Source organism: Spermophilus citellus (genome assembly GCF_964194105.1).
Source record: "Spermophilus citellus genome assembly, chromosome: X".
Lineage (NCBI taxonomy): Eukaryota > Metazoa > Chordata > Mammalia > Rodentia > Sciuridae > Spermophilus > Spermophilus citellus.
The window spans coordinates 14,921,144-14,944,584 of record NC_138190.1 but is presented as its reverse complement, the minus strand read 5'-3'; the positions used below and the strand labels follow the sequence as shown (position 1 = coordinate 14,944,584).

Genomic DNA, 23,441 nt, shown 5'->3' with positions numbered 1-23,441 from the left:
GGTGCTTTAAAAAACCTATAGCTCTTTGGGGAATGGAATGGGGCTAAATCACAGACAAAGCTATAGGCCCCTTTTTCTGTTGTACATATTCAATATTTCCTCTTGAACATGAATTTTTTGGGATTTTTAAAAATATTTTTCGTTGTTGATAGATCTTATTTTGTTTTATTTGTTTTTACGTAGTGCTGAGAATTGAACCAGGTACCTCACACTAGCCAGGCAAGTGGCTACCGCTGAGCCAGAGATCCAGCCCCTTGAACATGAGTTTTTTTAATTGGCTCTTTTTAGTTACAGATGTTAGTAGAAACCATTCTGATAAAATTATATAAGCATGGATTATATCTTATTCTAATTAGGACCCCATTCTTGTGGAGGTACATGATGGTGGGATTCACTCATGTACATGGGAAAATTATGTTAGGTTCACTCTGCTGTCTTTCCTATTTCTATCCCCCTTCCTTACCTTCATTACCCTTTGTCTATTGAACTTCTCTCTCCTCCCCTTTATTGTTGTTTGCCTTATTTCACTTAGCATGATGGTCTCCAGATCCATCTATTGACTGGCAAATGTCATAAAGTCATTCTTTATGCCTGAGTAATATTTTATGGTGTATATATACCACAATTTCTTTATCCATTCATCTATTTAGTGGCACCTAGGTTGGCTCCATAGCTTAGCTATTATGAATTGTGCTGCTATGAACATTGATGTGGATGCATCACTGTAGTATGTTGATTTTATAATTCTTTGGATAGATGCCAAGGAGTGGGATCACTGAATCAAATGGTGGTTCCATTCCTACTTTTTTTAGGCTTTATTTTGTTTATTTAGTTTTTTGTTTTGTTTTGTTTATGTGGTGCTGGGAATCGAACCCAGTGCCTCACACATGCTATGCAAGCACTCTACCACTGAGCCACAACCCCAGCCCCCAGATTCCTACTTTTTTGTGGAATCTCCATACTATTTTCCAGAGTGGTTGCACCAATTTGCAGTCCCATCAACAATGTATAAGTGTACCCTTTTTTAATATTTATTTTTTAGTTGTAACTGGACACAATATCTTTATTTTATTTATTTATTTTTATGTGGTGCTGAGGATCAAACCCAGGGCCTCACACGTGCTAGGCAAGTGCTCTACCACTGAGCCACAATCCCAGCCCCAAATGTACCCTTCTCCCACATCCTCACCAACATTTATTGTTCCTTGTATTTTTTTAAGAGAGAGAAATTTTTTAATATTTATTTTTTAGTATTTAGCGGACACAACATCTTTGTATGTGGTGCTGAGGATCGAACCCGGACCACACGCATGCCAGGCGAGCGCGCTACCACTTGAGCCACATCTCCAGCCCAATGTTCCTTGTATTTTTGATAACTGCCATTTTGACTGGAATGAAATAAAATTTCAGTGTAGTTTTAATTTACATTTCTGTAATTGCTAGAGATGTTGAACATTTTTTCATATATTTGTTGACCATTCATATTCTTTTAAGAAGGGTTTATTCAGGTTTTTTGCCCATTTATTGATTGGGTTCTTTAAATTTCTTGAGTTCTTTGTGTGTCCTGAAAATTAGTGCCCTATCTGAGGTGCACATAGCAAAAATTGTCTCCCATTCTGTAGGCTCTCTCTTCATGCTCTTGACTGGTTCTTTTTCTGTGAAGAAACTTTTTAGTTTAATGTCATCCCATTTATTGGTTTTTTTATTTTATTTATTGCACTTTAGAAGTCTTACTAAGGAAGTCAGTTCCTGAGCAAATATGTTGAAGTGTTGGGCCTACATTTTCTTTAGTATGTACAGGGTTTCTGGACTAAATCCTATGTCTTTGATTTACTTAGAGTTGATTTTTTGCAGGGAGAGAGATAGTAGTTAGAACTTTCATTCTATTACATACGGATTTCCACTTTTCCCAGCATCATTGTTGAATAGTCTATTTTTTCTCTGATCATGAGCTTTTTAAAAAGGTATACTTTGCCTGGTACAGTGGTGCATGCCTGAAATCTGAGCAACTCAGGAGGGTAAAACAGCACTTGTAGAATAAATGCTATAAATAATTATTTTTTATTTTCACCAATATTCATTTACATTTATAGTTATAATCAGCAATGCATACTAAGTAACATATTCCCTTGTTATGAAATGCACTAAAGGTATTATGGAACTCTTCATCAGTTAATAATTGTGTTTGTAGCAGTTGCACAGGAACAGTATTCAGTTTACTGATGGATATGAAGTAAAAGAAGATATTGGAGTTGGCTCGTACTCTGTTTGCAAGAGATGTATACATAAAGCCACAAATATGGAGTTTGCAGTGAAGGTAAGTATATTTAGATTTAAACTGTGGCTCTTTAAGTTCATTCTTATACTTTTCAGTACCAGTTAAAAAGTACACTCTTTGGTAAAAGTGCCTTTTGTTATAAAAAGTTAAGATAAATTTAAATATCTGGGCTAGTGGTGTTCAAAGATCTTAATCTGGAACTATTAATTCCCCTGAGGCTAAAAATAAGATATTCATAATCCAGTTAGCCCAGGGTAATACAAATTTGTACCTCTCACTCTTAATAGTATTCCTTTTACTCTCAGAAGTCCCCATTTTATCATCAGGGTATCAGAGAATTCCCCAAAATTGTGTGCCAAATTTTGTATGTTTACATTTTTCTGGCAAAAACCTTCATAATGTCTTTACATCTAAAGGATTTGTGATTCAAAAGAATAAGAGCCATGGTCATACAATTTATGATCATTAGCAATTTTCATTTCATCAAGTGTACTAAGAATTCTCTAAGACACCTAGTTCTGTGATGAAGTTTTATTTTTTTTATTTTTATTTATTTTTTTAAAGAGAGAGAGAGAATTTTTTAGTATTTATTTTTTAGTTCTTGGCGGACACAACATCTTTGTATGTGGTGCTGAGGATCGAACCTGGGCCACACACATGCCAGGCGAGCCAAATCCCCAGCCCCGAAGTTTGATTTTTAAATCTGAGTTATGAATGAACAAATACTATATTCAAAGTATCTGCCTTTTCACATCTCAGAATTGTAATGTCTGCTCTCCCCGTTCAAGCAATTCAATTAATATCTAAAGCTTCCAACTTTTCTTGAATCTTAGTACTAGTTTATAAATATGAGAATATGTTTAGTTATTGAGAGAGTAATATTGTTATTACTATTTCAAACTTGGATCTAAATACTTTAAAAAGTCATCGGTGTCCATAAGGCTTTCTGTCAGATATAAAGATGAACCATAGAAATAACAAATAACATATTTTCTTACTATTGCTCTCATTAGAATCTAGAATACATAGAAATTTTTAAGTTGTTTGCATAAAAGGAGAAACAAAGAATAATACACTTGATGTACAGCTTAAGGATATGTCTTGCCACCATAAACACATCAGAAAAAAAACAAAATTGGACTGAGGCCCCCTTTGAATTGCAGAAACCAGGAGCAGTATGCTCAAAACCTTGAAGTTTTCTCCAAGCTATTTGTAGATTCCTGTGACTTAGGTCCCAACATGACTGTAATACTACCAATCTGAGGTCCACAAGCACAAGTATGATGTAAACTGAGCTCAGATTAGCAGATCAGATTGTGTTGTTAAAAATGACACTTGTCAATATGTTCTGGTTTCCAAGAGCCTCTTCACTTAACATGCCTATTCCATATACCTTCTTAATTATCCATTTGCCTAATTCCACACTATCATTTGCAGTTGGTTTCAATGATGGTGTGGAATTGTCTTACCTGTTCTCCAAATAGGGTATTTTGTTTTACAACTAAATCTATTTCAGAAAGATTGGACTCAATACTGATTTACATTCTTTCCTAAGTTGCTGGAGTGATTGGGTATTTACTGAATACATTTACTACTGACCTGTTTTAAAACTGAATATATGAAAGCCACAAAATTTGTTTCAGAATTGAAACCAAACTTGTCTTTTTAAAAAGACAAGTTTATTACTTTAACAGATTAAAACATTATGAGAAATGTTTTAAGAAGCAGCTGACATACAAGGATTAGAAAGCTATGTTAGTACTTTAAGAGCTTTATTATAATTAAACTTAATTCTAAACAAGTAAAATTCTAGGTGTGGTTTTCTGCATAGTGTTCTATTTAGCTACAAAAATAAGCTTGTTCTACTTAACTGTTAATTTTTATAAGTAGCTTACAACTAATGGGATATTTCATTAAAGAACTGTATTAAAAGAAATGAAGTTAGTTCAATAAACAGATGCTGGTTGTGGTGTTATAGATACATCCAGCTCTTAATTATCTGTATTGGTAGAGGGTTAGAAGTTAACTGAATTCCCAAAAGTTTAAGATGTTCAAGGGTAGAAGAAAAGATATGTTAACTGTATTTTTGAACCTTTTCCTGAGGCTTTTCAGTTTTTAGTAAGTCCTAAACTTACTACAAATTTACACTGGAGAGATTGGTGGGAATGTGACTCATGGGTTAGCATTTACAATCTTGCCATCTATATCAAGACTACCTTTCTAATTAAACAGTCTAGCCAGGTAGTTGAACACACCTAATGATAAATGGCATATACACATGCACATGCATGCATGCGCATGTGTACACACACAGAGAGTTGATACCTAAGGTCTGTGGCTACAAACATTCAAAGTTTATGTTCATGAGATTTTGTGATAAATATTTGCCTTTTAGATTATTGATAAAAGCAAGAGAGACCCAACAGAAGAAATTGAGATCCTTCTTCGTTATGGACAGCATCCAAATATCATTACTCTAAAGGATGTAAGTATATTAATAAGGATCACTTGATTCAGTTGTCTAACTCTCATTTTGGATATTTTAAAATATCATATGGTAGACAAAGGCCTCCATATAGTAAATTTAAAAAGTAGATTTGAGTACAACATATGTAGCATAATTCCATTTCTAAAGAAAAAAATTTCTATAATTTTCTATTTTTGTCATAAGAAGAAAAGTATTTTAACATTCTTTTTAGTATCTGCATTTGCTTGAACATATACATAAATGTCCAATATTAATGTTGCTATTAATTAACATTCGGGATTGACAAGTCTCTGCAGATTCCCCAAACTGTTTAACACAATACTGCCAGAGAGCTAAATGCACTTATCTACCTATATTACTTCACTTTCTCCAATTTATATTCATACTCCCCAGCCCTTCAAGCCCCTGCCTTCCTCTATAGCAGTTGTCACACTTCCCCCTATGCTCTAACCATGCTATATTGTATATATATTTTTTTTGAGCATGCCTCTTTGTCTCATATTCCTCTGTCTTTGAATTTATGGTTCCCTCAGTTGGGAACACTATTCCCCTCCTTTTCTTGGCTAACTACCACACATTTAAGACATTGCTAAAGTACTGCTTCATCCAGGAAGTCTGCCCTGCACATCACCACCCTTAGGACAAATGAGGTATCCTTTCCTAGCTGTCATGTTACCCTGCTTACTTTATCTCCTATGGCTTTTATTATAACAGTATCGGCAAAGGGCGTGCACTGCCCAGGTAGCATTTAGCTCACTCTCTTATTGCTGGTGCTCACATATGCCCAAGGGCTATATCTGGGTGTTATAAAAACTCCAATTTAATCAGATTGATTTATTTCTGCTTGTTGTTGGAAGAAAAATGTTTACTAAATCACATCAAAGTGTGAAGCTGAACAGTGACTCTAAACATAATCTCCAAGAATGCAATCAAGAAAATTAAAAAGGAAATCTAGAAATACTTTCTCTCAGCCTAGCCTTGGAAACTCCCTAAGCTGGCTATATATATATATATATATCTGTGCTAAAATTTTACTCAGACTTTTTTTTTGTATTTGGACACAATACCTTTATTTTATTTTTATGTGGTATGAGGATCGAACCCAGGGCCCCACACATGCTAGGCAAGCACTCTACCGCTAACTCACAACCCCAGCCCCTTTACTCAAACTTTTATTATAGCATCTCCAGCACAGTTTTATTCCTATTTATATGTCTGTTTCTCCATATAGAGTATGAAAACTTGAGGGCAGATATTTAACTTCATTTTCTCTGTGCTTGAGGCCCTAGCACCCATATAGTATCTAGTACTGCTTATGGAGCTACCTAAAGTTTTCCAGTAACAATATAGTGAGAAGGAAATAAAAAGAACTTAAGTTTAATAAAGGGATTATTTCAGTTAGGGCTTGTCTGGGGTATAAATACAAAATTCCAGTGAGCTTTCTATTTCTGTGTTAAGAGTTCACTTCTTTGTGGTTGGATGGAATTTCTCTTTAATAATTAATCTTCCTTCCTAATTCTTTCATATAACTTGTTTTTTTTTCAGTTTAATAAAAGCCAAAATAATTCATTCATTCTGTGTATATAATTATAGAAGTTCTGCCTTTGCAGAAATTGGAAAATCACAGGAGTATATACTTTTGATACCAGTCCCTGCTGTCATCAGTAGATAGAAAGAGATCCAGAAGAGAAACAAACCCTAAGAATATAGGTTCAATGTCCCCTTTGCATATCGTACCCATAGTTGTTTCGATTGCCATGACTTAAGTTTCACAGAAGAAAATTACAAGGTATTTTTCTGACATTCAATCTCATCAATTTTTGTTTTCATATTTTTAGGTATATAAAATTGTTTACAGATTTTATATCTTCCACTGGTTGTGAAAAGCAAAATTTTGTTTGAATATAAAATGAATTTTAATATCTCTTCAATGGGGGCTGGGTTTGTGGCTCAGTGGTAGAGCGCTCGCCTAGCAAGTGTGAGCCCTGGGTTCCATCCTCAGCACTACATAAAAGTAAATAAATAAAATAAACGTATTGTGTCCAACTACAACTAAAAAATAAATATAAAAAAGCATATTTCTTCAATGTGTTAAACTTTGGGATACACATAAATCTTCAAATAATGTTTTATATTTTGATGCTTAATTTTACAGGTGTATGATGATGGGAAATACGTGTATGTAGTAACAGAACTTATGAAAGGAGGTGAATTGCTGGATAAAATTCTTAGACAAAAATTTTTCTCTGAACGAGAGGCCAGTGCCGTCCTGTTTACTATAACCAAAACTGTTGAATATCTTCATGCACAAGGGGTATGTATTTTTAACATTGTTTTTATTAAGAGATAGGTGTGTGTGTGTGCACGCGCACGCAACCCCGAGTGTGCACATGCTTTCTTTTTCTTAATATTTTAGCTAAAATTACAAATGTTGGAGTTAATTTCTGCATGTAATAGGAAATAACTACAATTAGGTTCATTATCCTACTGGTTTTTTCTACATTAAACTTTTTCCATTGAACTTTGAAGTACTACTTTGAAATCCTAGCTTGTTTATACTAAATCCTTATGCTTTCCAATAAAAGATGAATGAGATCATCATATTTTTTTAAAGAAAGGAGATCTGGGTAGACAAAATTTTAGAAAAAAGCAAAAATATCAGGAATTCTGGGAAGGAAAGAAAGAAAGGAGAAAATGAGGGAAAGGGGGAGGATAGGAAATCAGGAGTGAAGAAGGATAGAAAGCAAAGGAAACAAAGATTGCTTCTTCTTTACATTTTAATTGACAAATAAAATGGTATATATTTATGGTATACAAAATATTTTGATACGTGTATGCAAAAAAAGAGTTCTTCTTTTAGGAGTTCATTTTCAGAGCTTTATTCTAATTTTGTCTTTGCCCTTAGAAGCTAACAAATGGAAATTGTCATTTCTAGAGCTTTGTAACTGCTAATTAAGATTTGCCTAGTATTGAACCTTTAAATTAACAGAACTCAGTATTTACTGGAGAATTCATGACTTTGCAATCATCTAAGTCTTCTATATTCTTTTTCCAGTATCTTATCAGTAATTAGTAAAATAGTAAGGAAGAAGAAGTAATACTCTGGATGTTAAGAACTAAAACTAAGATGATTGATTAGAATATCGACTTAGAATTTGATGATGGAGAAACACAAGTCTAAAAAGCAGTTATCAGAGAAGCATATGATAAAAGAAGTATTCAAGTAGGTTACTAGAGGAGGAAAATAATACAAAACTCTAAAGAAAATATATCTTTTTGCTTGTGTGACATATTCACTTCAAAAGGCAATACTTGAAAGAGGGTTTATTTTTTCCCTTCTCCTCTTTTATTCCTCAACACATGCCTATTCTATTTTGCTGTCGGTACATATTTGTATGCACTATTTCTATTACTTAGAATGACTTTATCCCACTGTTACTGTGATTTATTTATTGTGTTCTTCAGGTCTTAGATCAGATGCTGTCCCCTCTAGAGACCTTCTTTTACAATGCTATTCAAAGTGACCTTTCCACCTACATCCCATTACTCAACCTGTCTGTTCCCTGCCCTTCCTACTTACCATGCAAGCTTTCAGTACAGAACAGCTGGGATCTTAAGTTTCTTGTTCACCAGTGTTTACTGTTCCTTATAGAATACCCTAGTACATGATAGGCACTCAGTAAATATTGTGGAATGAGTGAATAACTTGGAGATAGATATTGTTTCTATTTGTATTTATCCTTAACCCAATTGCTCAGTTGGATAAAGAGGGAAGAAGTAACTATTATTGTTCCTCCTCCTCCTTGCCCTGGAGTCTATGTAAGAGAGTTATACTTACATTATCAGTATTTTATAATGTTGGGATAAGTTAAAGGTCAGGACTCATCATCTTGTTAAATGCATTGCTTCACATTTTGTGAATAACGTTTTATAATAGAAATGAATCATTAATATTAACACTTTAATTTGTATTTCAATTTAGGTGGTTCACAGGGACTTGAAACCTAGCAACATTCTTTATGTGGATGAGTCTGGTAATCCAGAATCTATTCGAATTTGTGATTTTGGCTTTGCAAAACAGCTGAGAGCGGAAAATGGTCTTCTCATGACTCCTTGTTATACTGCAAACTTTGTTGCACCAGAGGTAATTGTGAGAGTTTGCTTATGTATTTTAGTATGTAAAAAGTTGCTTGTTGTGTTTAATATAGAATAGTTAATCATTGTTAATTGAAGACTTATTGAACAAATAATTATGGTAAAATGCCAACCCTTTATTTTCCTGTTTAATGCTTCAATCACATCTAAGTGCCTACAAGAAAAAAATCTAAATTCTTTAATATTACAAAATCTCTGCAGTCTTTACTATCCTTTACCTAAAGTTTGGCTACTCAGAACTTCTTGCCTATCACTAAGACTCTTCCACCCTCTTTCCTCTATCATTTGAATGACCTCTACCCTTCCCCTACCTCCTCCCTTTTCATACTGAATTCTTACTTATGGGTTGCACACAAGGTAGCTGCCCTCTAACCTTTCCTCTCTCCCCTTATCAATAATAAATTGAGGCTGAGGTTATGCTCAATGGTAGAGCACTTACCTAGCATGTGAAATACAACTTCAGATATAATTATGTTATGATGTTTATCATGTTGAATTATTAACTATGTATATTTCCCTGCCATATCTTGATTATTTTAGGAAATTGATCTTTTTTCTTATTTGTCATAGCTCATGCCTAATAATACTGATTATTAAATAATCACTATTGATTATTTGCTTGAGTGAATCAACTTATTCATTTTTTTATATATTTGGTATTTTGCACTATATCATTTGTACTAGGTTATGTGTTATTGAAAGTATTGTCTGTAAATATTTCTCTAGTGCTATACAAAATATAAATTAATTAAAATAAGAAATTGATCAATTTGTTTTATATTTCTTTTTGTAACTACAGCAGCTCAATAATGTTATTCAAATACCAAATTAAATTTATAGGGCTGGGGATGTGGCTCAAGCGGTAGCGCGCTCGCCTGGCATGCGTGCGGCCCGGGTTCCATCCTCAGCACCACATACCAACAAAGATGTTGTGTCCGCCGAGAACTAAAAAATAAATATTAAAAATTCTCTCTCTCTCTCTCTCTCTCTCTCCTCTCTCTCTTTAAAAAAAAAAAATTATATATACAAATTGTTGGTAGAATGTTCTAGAATAGATTTTAATATGTTGCCTTGTCATTCATGTGCTGTTGAAGTTTTTTTTATACACTGATTTTGAAAATATAATTTAGTTCATAGTCTATCCAAATATATATAAAAAACAGTAGTGTGGTAATGCTAATCTTTTATTTTTTCCAGGTTTTAAAACGACAAGGCTATGATGCTGCTTGTGATATATGGAGTCTTGGTGTCCTCCTCTATACAATGCTTACTGGGTGAGTGTGTACCATTTATTCATCAATATTTTGCTTAAATTATGTAGGTTTTTAAAAATCCTTATGTTGTAATATCTTTCCATGTTTTATCATACTTTCTTTTATATACACATAAAATAAAAACACTGCGTTTATAGCTGTATCATCAATGTCTTGGTCTTAAGTTGATTTTAACTTAAAATATTTAGAGTACCATATATTTAGACTACTTTGGGCCATAGAGCATTGTTTTAATAAAGTATTATATTAACTGAATTACTCAATACTTTTGGAAACTTCAACTGAATATAAAAATTACCAACCAAAAAAGAAAAATTTATTTATTAACATTTTAATTTTATTATAAACTAGTTACACTCCATTTGCAAATGGTCCTGATGATACACCAGAGGAAATATTGGCACGAATAGGTAGTGGAAAATTCTCACTGAGTGGCGGTTACTGGAATTCTGTTTCAGATACAGCAAAGGTAAGTATGGCTTCCTTGTACAAGCTCTTTTTTATTCCGTTTTGGTTTTGGTGTTAGGGATCAAATCCATCACCTTATACATAATAAATATGCACTGTACCACTGAGCTACATGCCCAGCACTGCTACAAGCTTTTGGCTCTTGAGAAAATAATTTGTCACAATCCATAGTGAGAAGAAATACTCTCAGTTAAAAATATCTGCTTAAGCCAGGTGCAGTGACATACACTTGTAATTCCAGCAACTTGGAGGCTGAGGCAGGATGATTGCAAGTTCAAGGACAGCCTGGGCACTTTAGCAAAATACTAACTAAAATTTTTGAAGGGTATTGAGGATGTAACTCAGTCATAAAAGCATACATGAGGCCCTGGGTTCAGTTCCTAGTTGTGAGGGGAAAAAAACTTACAAAGTAGTATATTGAAGTGATGTTAGTTCAAATAACTTGAACTCCAAAATGGACCATTTATTTTGTTTCTTTCCCAGAAGATGTCAGTTTGGCCTTATTATCCTTACAGATAAAGCTACTTCTTACTGACAAGCTTGATGGATAATAATGGTGGTAGTGTAGTCTTCATTTGTCCTCTATGTGCATCACACTTGATTTCACCTCAGTGTCTCATGTAATACTCATAACAACTCTGTAAAATAGATGGTAGTGTCCCCTTTACAAAAGAAAACCAAGGATCAGAGTTTTAGTGTGAACTCGTCTATGATTACGCACCAGGAACATGTAGATGCTTTAAATAAAATGTCTTATTCCAAAGCCCTTGTTCCCTAGAATAATTACACCATGTTCTAGTTTTGATTTATGTTAAGAAGAAAGAGTCTTAGCTGGGCGTGGTGGCAAATGCCTATAATCCCAGTGACTCAGGAGGCTGAGGCAGGAGGATTGCGAGTTCAAAGCCAGCCTAAATAAAATACAAAATAGGGCTGGGGATGTGGCTCAGTGGTTGAGTGCCCCTGAGTTCAATCCCCAGTACCCAAAAAAATTAAAGAAGAAGAAAGGGGATTCATCTTTTTCACAATAAACAATAGCATAGTTTTATAGCCTCTGCTTGAAGCCAATTGAAAAGCCCTTCTCTCTAGATCTGCCATCCCAAGAATACCACTGACTCTATGTTCAGTTTACTGAAAGAAAAATGTGTTTTTTAAAAAGTAAAGTTTTACGCTTCAAAATAAGAAAAACATAAAGGAAATGAAGAAACATTGGTAAAAGTGCTGAGTTTTCTTAGGGATGGAAGCTTGAGTTGAGATGATTGTGTAAGTAAATAAAGCATATCAAAAATTTATATAGGTTCTTTTGGGATAAAGCATGAATCCTTAGCTAACCAGTTTAATGTATATACATTTAATATTTGTTTTTTCACTGCATTTAAAATGAAATATTAGACTGGAGTGTATGTTGGTGGTAAAGCACATGCTTAACACACAAGGCACTGGGTTCAATTCCTAGCACCACAAAAAAAATTTTTAATAAAATATTAGCCTTTGTTTTATTTTTCTGGGTACCTGTTTCCTTTGTAATTCTCTTAATGAGCACCTACAGTGTGCTTAATAAATGAAAGCTGTAGAGATAAAAGATAGAATTCCTGATCTCAGGGAGCTCAGAATCTAAGAGGCAGCCAGAAATACACAATTGATAGGAATACTACAGACTGCACAAGAGAAAACAGCTGATAAATAAACCTTTGTGGCTCCTGCTTAGGATTGCGAGCTTACTCTGGGTTTTATGGAACTGTTAAAAATATTAAGTAGTGCAGTGATCAGATTTTCCTTTTTACATTCTGTAAAGTCTGCCACAAACTGTTATAATCCATTAAGAAGTATATCAGTTAATGTTCCCAAATAGTGAAGTATCAGAAGCTACACATTTCTTGGTTTTTTAGTAAACCAAGGCCAGTTGAGGTTATCTCTATAATTTTCTCCTTATTTACTTTCATTCCAGTATGATTTTTGGTAGGAGAAAATAATATGGGTGAGGATGAAGATACATATAGAGCACAAAAAATTGTATCCAACTAACAGCCTATCTTAAATTCCACATTATTACTAGTAACTTTTGCTAATATGTACAGTTAAGACTTGTGATTGCGGGCTGGGGATGTGGCTCAAGCGGTAGCGCGCTCGCCTGGCATGCGTGCGGCCCGGGTTCGATCCTCAGCACCACATACCAACAAAGATGTTGTGTCCACCGAGAACTAAAAAATAAATATTAAAATTCTCTCTCTCTCACTCTCACTCTCTCTCTCTCTCTCTCTCTCTCACTCTCTATCTTTAAAAAAAAAAGACGTGATTGCAAGCATGATGTAACACTGATTACTCACAAAGTAGGAGGGAGGGCTTTCTCTATCAATTTGGGTGTGTCCCTTTAAGAGCAAGTTACATTATGTGAACATTATCAGTCCTTTCGTGCCATGTGTATCACATGTGGTTTTGAGAAGAACAGGAACATAGCCACTCTTTATTGAGCATTTAAAAGACAAGGACTGTGTTATCACTTTTACCTACAGGACCAGTTCATTCAGTACTTACTAACCTAATAAATATGGACATTACTTGTAAGATTTTGTATATTTCAGGTTATGAATGATGAGGACCTAAACTAGAGCATCTGTGATGGAATTTGGGCCAAATAGAAAATATATTTAGGATGCAGAATAGACTTGGTAGCTTATTGGACATAAATAAAGGATATATTGGACAGTCATGGTCATACACCCCTATGATCCCAGCAACCCAGGGGGCTGAGGCAGGAAGATTGCAAGTTCGAGGCCAACCTTGGCATCTTAGACCCTGTTTCAAAATAAAAAATAAAAATGGCTGGGAGTAGCTTAGTAATAAAGTGTCCCTGAGTTCAATCCCAGTTCTTTGAAAGGGATGGGGGGAGAGGGAGAAGGAAAGAAGCGGGTATCAAGCTTGCAGTCCACATTTCTACCTTGGGCAACCATTGCAGGGGGGTGGTCTTTCACCAAAAAGTAGAAAATGAAAGAAGCTTTGAGAAGAGCAGTGGTTACAGATTTGGACATAATGAATTTGAAATGCTTATGTGACATAATACTTGTATGTCCAATACGCAACTGGCCATATGGATGCAGGTTTCGGAGAGAAGTTTGGGGTGAAGTTTGAAGTTAGGAGTTGGTATCATCCATGATAACTAAAAAGCCAAGGAAGGAATTAAAGGGAATGCCACTACTTAAAGAGAAAGCCAGGACTGGAAATGTAGCTCAGTAGAAGAGCACTTGCCTAGCATGGACAAGGTCCTGGGTTCCATCCTCAGTGCCACAAGAAAATGAGAGAAAGAAAAAGCTGAGGGGCTGGGGATGTGGCTCAAGCGGTAGCATGCTCGCCTGGCATGGTTGCGACCCGGGTTCGATCCTCAGCACCACATACAAAGATGTTATGTCCGCCGAAAACTAAACAATAAATATTAAAAAAAAAAAAATCTGAGGAGTGGCCATTGAATGGGGTAGCAGTAGGAGAGAGAAATTCAGAGTGACTTGGGCCAAAAATCAAGCACACAGATTAGATTAAAATTATGAATTTGGTTTTTCCCTGGACAGTTTTGCAATATTTTATTCATTTTAAGCACTTTGGCCCACTTTCAGAATTAGATAGGAGAAATCGCTACTTTGTTCACTTTTTTCTTTTTTCTTTTTTAGACTCTTCCTTATTGATTGACTGACTGACTGATTGATTGATTGATTGATTGAGATGGGGGTTTTTCTATGTTGCCCAGACTGGCTTTGAACTCCTGGGCTTAAGTAATCCTTTACCTGCTTCAGCCTCCCAAATAGCTAGTATAGGTGCACATCATCATACCCAGCTTATGTTTTATTTCTAATTCTCTTCAGTAATTTATTCCTATTCTAAACTGTTAATGATAACTAAAAGAAAGAAACCATACTGCCTAGTAGGAGAGTACTTGGAACAACATTTTCCCAGTACCCCATATATAGTCAACCACTAGATTCTGTTAGTTCTTTCTTCTAAATATTCCATTTCCACCCATTTTTCTCCATCTCTTATATCCCTACTTGAAGCTGTCATTTTCTAAAATGGAGTCTCCAGGCTTGCCCCCTCAAATCCATTTTCCTCCACACTTAGTGATTATGATCTCTCTAAACTATAAACTTATTACCCTCTCACCTCCAGAATACATCCAGGTTTGCAAAGGCCTTCCTAATCTAATCCCTTCTCAGCTCTCCCACTTCATTGGCTGCCACATTCTCCTTGACAATTTGTACTGCATCCACATTGCACTCCAGTCAGTTCCTCAACTATGACCTGTTCTCTTGAACCTGAAGTCTTTTCTCTAAATGCACTCCCTTCTGTCTACCTGAAATGCTGTGTTTCCCCCTTCCCTTCTCTAATCCAGCTCCTGCTTATCCTTTAGGTTTCACCTTCCTCTTAAGAGGTCACTTTCAAGCCATCCCATCTAGTTGAGGTCAGGTGTCTCTTTATGTTCCTCTAGATATACCTTGTACTTACTTGTCCCTCCCATCAAAGAACTTCTTGTTTGCTTTGTCTGCCCCTCACTGAATTGAAAGCTTCATGGAGTCAGAGTTCTTCTCTGACATTTATAAATGACAATTATGTTATCATTTTGAAAAGGTGTAAAACCATGTGGTGGTGACATGAATCTATATTCTATGCCTAGGAAGGTGTTTGGATATATACTCAGTGTTAACAGTGATTGCCTCTGGAAGAGTGAAATTATGGGTGTTCTTTATGTTCTTTCATTTCTCTGTATTTGCTGGTTTATGTGTAATGCCCGTGTGTTACTTTTGAAGTAGAAAAAAAATTTTTAAAGACTCCTGTAATCTTTGAGGGGGGCATTGAGCCCTCTCCAATTGAATTCTTGTTATGGATGTTTATGTTCTGCTTTTCAATAGCAACACCAAAGTCTTAGGTAGTTGAATATTATTTAGAAATAAATCTCCAAAAATGTCAGAAGCTCAAAAAATCTGAGGGGGAGAAGAGCCAGAATATTTAAATATATATAAAATGTGGTATACTGACCCTTTATTATGCACCAAAATTATTGTTACTCAGAGAGGAGAAAAGAGAGATTGGAGTATTTTTTTTTCCAAATTGTCATCTTGGCCAAATTGCTTTGAGCCCAAAGGGCTGCTACCAGGAAAGAACAGTGTCATAGAAGCTAAGGAAGAATCTTTACCAGGATCACATGCCACAGAAATAGAAGCAAAAAAATAAGAGAGGGGGCATTCAACTTATTTTACTCTTTTTCTTCACATAACAGGACCTGGTGTCAAAGATGCTTCATGTAGACCCTCATCAGAGATTGACTGCTGCTCTTGTGCTCAGACATCCTTGGATTGTCCATTGGGATCAACTGCCACAATACCAACTAAACAGGCAGGACGCACCACATCTAGTAAAGGTGAGCAGCCCCATTCAGTCAGTGATTTTGTATGTCCTCCAGAAGGGTCAGGGCCAGAAGAGACTCTGAGAAGCCCTCTCATGTCCTCAGCAACTTACCTTTACCTTCTAGTATGGGGTCCTCTTACATGGCTGACTTAGAAAAGTCAAGGCATGCCAAAATGTCAGTAATAAAATTAGTTTAAGATGACTTTTAAATTTCTATCAGTCTACAGAAATAGGTATTCACTAACAATAAGGACAGATAAGTTTATGGATATTCCTTTTTTAATATATTAAGGATTGCAAAGTCACAAGTTGAATAGTCCTGAGAAAAATAAGGACCTCTTGTTTTAAACCCATCCCTATACTTTCAGATCTAATTCCAACCTCCCACATTGGCCTGAGTTTTAGTTAAATCAGAGGATTTGACCAGTGTGGCTGTTTTCATTGTGAAAGTAATAAAATCTATGTACATTTGTATATTAAAAAATCTGGGGGAAAATGTTTATTTCATATTTGAGTACATATCACTTTTTTTGTTACCTTTCGTTTCTTTTCTCAGGGTGCCATGGCAGCTACATATTCTGCTTTAAACCGTAATCAGTCACCAGTTTTGGAACCAGTAGGCCGCTCTACTCTTGCTCAGCGGAGAGGTATTAAAAAAATCACCTCAACAGCCCTGTGAAGTGACCTCAGTGAGATTTGGTACCATGGTGTAAGCTGATAGCACAAGTTCTGGCGACAGGTAGCACATATCTGAGAGACACCTGCAAGCACACACTGTCCCAGCTGGTACCCATAATGCTGCTGCTCCTGCTTTCGTCTCTTCTCGCTTTAAATGATTGTTAGCAAGTTAGATTTTCCTGGAGCTTCGGATGAAATGAAAATGAAAACATGATGAAGATATATTCACTCAATCAACAAGAAAAATAATGAACATATGAATACCACCTAAAATACACTGAATAAAGTACTCTACACCATATAGCATTATTTTTATAGGAAATATTTCATGTCCCTTAAATATTCTTTGTTAGTTATAGGGATGGACAGTTTATGTTAAGCACTTAGCTTAAACAATCCGTTTATATTAGCACTGTATCCCTTGTGCCATCCAACATTTTGTATGTTTTTGTAAACAGTTCATATAAAGTACATTTCTGTACTACTTTCTTTAATGTATACATGCCTTGTTTAACTTGGAATCTATTATTAATCAATTGACTATTAAATCTGATTAAATAGTTCACCTGGATTAACAGTATTGTTGGACAGCCCTAAAAATGGCCACATGTGGAACAGCTGTTGAATGTAATACTTTCAAAATGTACATATCTTTTCCCCATGTCTGTTTCACTGGTTCATTTGTTTGTTTCTTAAAGTCAGGTGCTCTGTTAGACTAACCTAGAGAGCTGTTATGGTACAGAAAGTTATCGTGTGTGGGGCATGAAATCAAGTACACCTATGAAGTTAGTCCATATACTTTGCAACTCCTTAGGATGCTTTTTTTCTTCAACTAGGGAAGTAATCCTTGTATTGTCACTCTTACATAGTATACATACTTAGTATTTGACATATTACTTGGGATCTTGCCAATATACATCAAAGGCCTTCAAGAGTCATGGTAAAAAGTTTGGTGAAGGAAAATATAGCAACCCATAATTGAAGTCCTATTGGGTATTTCATGTTTAAATAAATACTCTATATTAAACACTAATTTGAATGTAGTAAAGGCCACAGGCCTCTATATGAAATTGGACTTAAAACTTTGTTATTTTAGGGAATAAAACATTCTTGATCAAACATTATCTGTTCTAACCTGAAATCATGGCTAAGTTAACCCAAGTGAATATTAATTGTTTTCTGAATCTTTCCTGATGATTTAGACCCATATAATTCTTCCTTTGATTTCAGAAATGACCGATTTTCATGATGGCTCCTGGGTCCACTTAGATTGAAGTGTTCATTATCTGCATCTAATTTGCTAGTTTCGCGAATTTTTTTGATGAAAGAAACTTCTGTACCCATCATTACCTATATCTTTGCCAAACTACCTAGCATACATCAACATGTAATGTGAAAAACATAAGAGCAAGGAAAAAGTGATTTAACGTACCTCATCAGGAATGTGCCCAAACAGATCTAAGTCATGTACTAAGCCATTTACATCAGAAATCTGCCAGAAGCTTTAAATCTTCCCATAAGAATGTTCAGCCAAGAGAGTGTGCTTTATCTAAATGTTTTGAAAGCCACTTTTAATTCCTTAATTTCTCCTATATGCAATTAAAGAGAAATAGGAAATTTATAACATTCCTTTTTGCCCAACAACATAAAACCCAACCAAACAACATAAAATGATAGTTGCATAGAAACCAAATGTACGTTTACCTTCTAAATGAAAAATATAAAAGAGGAAAGGTATCAGAAGATCTAGATAAAAAAATTTTTAAGCTCTTGAGTGTATGGATGCTAACTATTAAAAGCTGCTTTCTGTTGCTTGGAAAGAAAGCTTTTTTTTTCCTTTTCTGTTCAGTTTTTCAAGCCATGGTCAACCCAAATTCTTGTCACTTTTTAACTGTTAATATAATTCTGAGCAAAAAATATTTTCAGATTTTTGCCAGTGATGTTATTCCCTAATTGTTTAGAGATATTGTCCACCATCATCTTTTAGAACTAGAAGTAAATATATAAATCCTTATAAGTTACCTGGTTAGATTTTATCATATTGCATGTAAGGAACCTGTGACCCAAATCAAAGGCTAGAATTCTTCTCTCCATTTCATTTTTTTTCTTCATAACACCATGCTGCCTTTCCTTCATATTATCCCCTGACCAGTAGCCAAATTTAAAAAAAAAATTCTTAAGGTAGTCATCTACTTTTATATGATACCAAGATTTTTTTTTCCTTTCAAGGATCATTGCCTTCTTTATCTAGTCAAACTGTCAGTTTATTGGAAAAAAGCAAAAGTGAAGGCTTTCTGCCTAAAATGCAGTTTATTAACTTAAATTGTTCTCTCTGTGGTTCTGATGTTCTCATTGCCTTTGGGCAGACTTGGCCAACAATGTGCTCCAAGTGTAGTGCTTGTGCTAAGTTAAACTTCTCATTAATTTCTCAAAGTCCCAATTCTTCCAGACCTCTATGGTTGTGGTATTGAGAACCCTGAAATCTTTTGCCTTTTACAAGTTGCTGCCAATTTTTCAAGCTTCTCCCAGGAGTTGTTAGTCCAGTCTTAAAGATATCAGTACCTTTTACAAACTTCCTCTTAGTTTATAATACACAATAATATTCAGAATGATAGATTGCATTTAACATTGCCAAGCATGCACTGGAAAGTATGAATTACACTACCATGCGTTTTGTATCTTCCCTTTCGAGTAATGATATTAAATGAAGGTAAGTTTTTTGCCCATTTTTATTTTTCCTTTTTATGAATCATTTCAGCTCTTCCTGGTTTATAGTGATATCTTCTTTCTAAATACATTAGACCCTTGATTTTAACAGATTTTATGTGAGTACATTTACAACCCCAGAAGCAACCCCAGAAGTCCAAAAATGTGATTTTGGTAGAACCTAACATCAAGATGCTGTGAGGCTGCCATGTGGGGAAAGTCACTTGACTGTCCGAAGAAAGGGTGTGGTGTCTATGCAGTAGAATTTACCCATTTCACATGCATTGCACTCCAGTGAGTGATTTTGAATCAAGCATTTCCTGTCTTTTTTTAAGAAGTGACTGCTGTTGGGGTCAGGTACATCAGGGGAGATAGGGCTTTTCATTTAGCTGTGACCTGTACCCTCAGCCCAGGCAAGATTTGAACAGAGGGTGGGTGAGTGCAAAGACTCCAAGAGAAGATAGAACGTGTTTGGTAGGAACAGGACTTGGTAGGCCCAGTCTAGAATGAGAGTTGGCATTCAAGATTTAAGGACCTTGGCACAGATGTGCTTAATCATATTGAGGCCAGCAGTGCACACTCCTTGGCCTTGATAAATGACTTACCATTTTTTCAGCTGGCTTTACTATATTTTATAGAGTAAACTAGATCTTGTAGTGGTATTGAGCATTTGAGATTTAGGAAGGTATTAGGACAGATAGCTCAGGAACGTAAAAGGTCTATTTTCTGTGATTCATAAATACATAGGATTCCTTGGCTGATCTTGGTGCTTAAACCAGAAGGTTCCAGTTTAGATCTCTCTGTCCTGAAAGGTTCAATTCCCTGTGGCTAATTTTAAACTGGATGTATACTTTGAGCCTTATTTAATTCACAGATAAGTTGACTTAAGTCAGTATTTTTATTTCAATTAATGAAAATAGTCCTCTTTCAGCCCCAGGTTGCTTACATTTTACTGGTCTCCCCCTAGTGACCATTAGTGGAGACCAATTAACGAAAGAATAAATTCACTTTCTTGAGACTGTGGTATTCTACAGAGCCACACTTAACCACTTTTTGCAGTGAAGAATCTACAGAATGATGATACCCAAATATGGATACCAAGAAGAATTTGTATCTACAATGTGCTTTATGTATTTTTGACACTGCTGCATTCTGTGTGATCAAGTGACTTGTAACTGGTTCCAATGTGACTGAGTGTTCTCAAAGAATAGTAACTAAGTCAACTTAATTTTCTTAAGTCTGGTATTACTATCAATCTCACATTTACCACTTTGATTCCAGTCTTTTAACTGTTAATAACAGCATACCAAGGGTTGGGATGAGAGCCTACTTCCTACCTCTTCAGGCACTTTCCTCATTATTTTGCCATATAACCTTGAACTGCATGATAAGCTGTTTAAATGTCCATGACTTCTCCCAGAGTAACTAGCAAAGTATATGACATTTTGAATAGAGATTAGTGGAAAAGAAATTTAGAGATAGAAGTTCAGAGGTGCAAACCTTAAGAAAATGTCTTTAGAGCACATACCATTTGAGTAAAGTATATGTAAATGTATATGAAAAGAGAGTTGCTATAATAGTCCTCTCTAAGTAGATTAGTTCAATATCTAATGGAAGTGAGCATCTTTACTCCTATTATCACTGTAGTACTGATTGAACTGTATACTGAGTCTTTCAAACAAGTATTTAAAATAGAACTTTTAAATACAAAGCAAGGACATAAGGATAAAGATTTTGGTTTGTGTGTCTATATGTGTAGTTTACCATCTAAAGCTTTGTTTTTTAATTTAAAAAAGCTTCAAGGTATTGCCATTCATTAACATCCTTAGTGATTATGGGTTATGAGTTTGTAATTCCTAAAATCGTATACATATATTAGTTTATCTTAATTTTTGCCCTAAACAAAAGGGAAGGTCTACACCTATGGGATGTAATTATTTTGCCTTTTTCTCCATGGGTGGGAATGGGATGGGTATCTCTTCAGCAGTTTTTAAAAAAGAAAAATCACAAATATTTTTCTACTATTATATATGATCTTACTTTATACTAGTTTCTCTCTAGTAAAGGCATGCCAGAAGCCCAAGGTACCATATCACAAGTTCTTACATATTGTACCCTTTATTGGTGGTTAAATCACATCAGATGCTTGGCACTGCTGCCATATAATTATGAATTGCTTGTAAAGGATCAAATATCACTGAATACTTTAAATTGTTTTACTTAAGAGTCTAATCTGGGAAGTTTGCAAATCGTACTATTAATGTGTAATCTAAGCTCTTTCAGATGTATCCATGAATAATCCTGGAACAATATTGCTTGTATTCCTGTCATAGAACAGGTTTTGTAATCTTTAAAAGAAATGAAAATTTATATAATAAAGTTTCAAATAAATTCACATATGTCCCTTTTATCAGATTATTTTGATTATATGATGATCAAACCTTATGAAATTATTCTATCCAAAGCATATTTTTGAAATTGTATTAATAGAACTTAAAACAGGAATATTTCTGAAATAAGTGCAAAATAATTTTGTTATGCATTATCTTGTTTGACCCAAAGGACTTGTCAGATCAGACACATATAACTCACATTAGTTACACATCTTACCAATACAAAACCTGATTAATGATTTGAAAGATACAAGTTAGTAGGCACAAATGAGACATTGTTTTCTTGGAGAAGTCCAAAATGATCAGATTCTACTCCAAAAATTCCCCTTTCCTTCCTCATTACAGTATATTTTGGGTTCAGAATTAAAGGATACATTTCCTGGTGAATTTATATGTGGAGACCTTGTTCAAACAAAGGGAGTCATTTGCTTTTTCAGCTTCGCCTTTTCATACCTCATTATTTACACAATTTAATGATGAGCCCCTGTTCTCTCCAGTCAGCCATACATCATGAATTGCAGGTTTTACAATAAGCCATCTATAAAGACCAAGTATATCTTTTTTGGGGGGGGCACTGATGATTAAATCCAGGGGCACTCAACCACTGAGCCACATCCCCAGCCCTTTTTATATTATTTAGAGACAGAGTCTTGCTAAGTTGCTGAGGCTCACTTTGAACTTTGGATACTCCTGCCTCAACCACCAGAGCCGCTAGGATTACAAGCATGCACCACCATGCCAAGCTGACAAAGTATATCTTGCTAAAAGCATTTAGAAGGATTTTTCCATTGTCTTTCTACTAGCAAGTCTCATTAGCATGTTTGAAAGGAAATTTGAGGTCACTGATTTCTAATAGATAGGGTACTTAATAAGCCTGAAGTTACCCCTTTTCCTGTAAATGTTTTTATATTCTGAAATACCACAGATTGGGTGGCTTAAACAATAGAAATTTATTTTCTCAAAGTTCTGAAAGCTGAAGTCCAAGATTCAGGTGCCTGCAGGCTGTGACCTCTGTCTTTGACTATAGATGGTGCCCTCTTTCTGCACCATGGATGTCCTTCCTCCTCCTCTTCCCCTTCCTCCCCTTCCTCCCCCTCCTTCTTCTCCTCCCCCTCCTTCTTCTCCTTCTCCTCCTTCTCCTCCTCCTTCGGATTGAACACAGAACTTTGCCCATGCTAGTTAAGTTCTCTACCACTGAGCTACATGTCCAGCCTGTTCCTTTTTATAAGGACACCAATCATATTGCCTTAGGACCCTATCCTAATGGTCTCAATTCAGTCACATCTCAAAATACTGTGATATTTAATTCTGAGGTACTAGGGGTTGGAAATTCAACTTATGAATTTGGAGAAGACAATTCATCCCATAACAGTTGGTGCCGCAGTCTGGCTGGGCACAAAATAACCCAGCCGCCACCAAGCCTTGTAGGTTCAAACAGCAACTCTTTTTTTTTTTTTTAAAGAGAGAGAGAGAGAATTTTTTTTAATATTTATTTTTTAGTTTTCGGCGGACACAACATCTTTGTTTGTATGTGGTGCTGAGGACCGAATCTGGGCTACACGCATGCCAGGGGAGCATGCTACCACTTGAGCCACATCCCCAGCCCAAACAAA

General features: G+C 35.3%; 1 protein-coding gene across 5 annotated transcripts in view; it reads left to right on the top strand.

Annotated features, from left to right (window-relative positions):
* Positions 1-21,830, top strand: part of RPS6KA3 (ribosomal protein S6 kinase A3) — a 109,432-nt gene extending 87,602 nt beyond the window's left edge. For 3 of the 5 annotated variants that reach the window (XM_081276818.1, XM_081276816.1, XM_081276819.1), the window contains 8 exons: positions 2,192-2,317; positions 4,674-4,763; positions 6,922-7,080; positions 8,749-8,910; positions 10,119-10,195; positions 10,547-10,664; positions 15,924-16,064; positions 16,608-21,830. In XM_081276818.1, the coding sequence (XP_081132944.1) occupies positions 2,192-2,317; positions 4,674-4,763; positions 6,922-7,080; positions 8,749-8,910; positions 10,119-10,195; positions 10,547-10,664; positions 15,924-16,064; positions 16,608-16,730 (996 nt within the window). In that variant the 3' untranslated portion in view covers positions 16,731-21,830. The remainder of the gene's footprint in view (positions 1-2,191; positions 2,318-4,673; positions 4,764-6,921; positions 7,081-8,748; positions 8,911-10,118; positions 10,196-10,546; positions 10,665-15,923; positions 16,065-16,607) is intronic. The other 2 variants (XM_081276820.1, XM_081276817.1) reach the window with 2 other exon arrangements.
* The last annotated feature ends 1,611 nt before the right edge of the window (positions 21,831-23,441 follow it).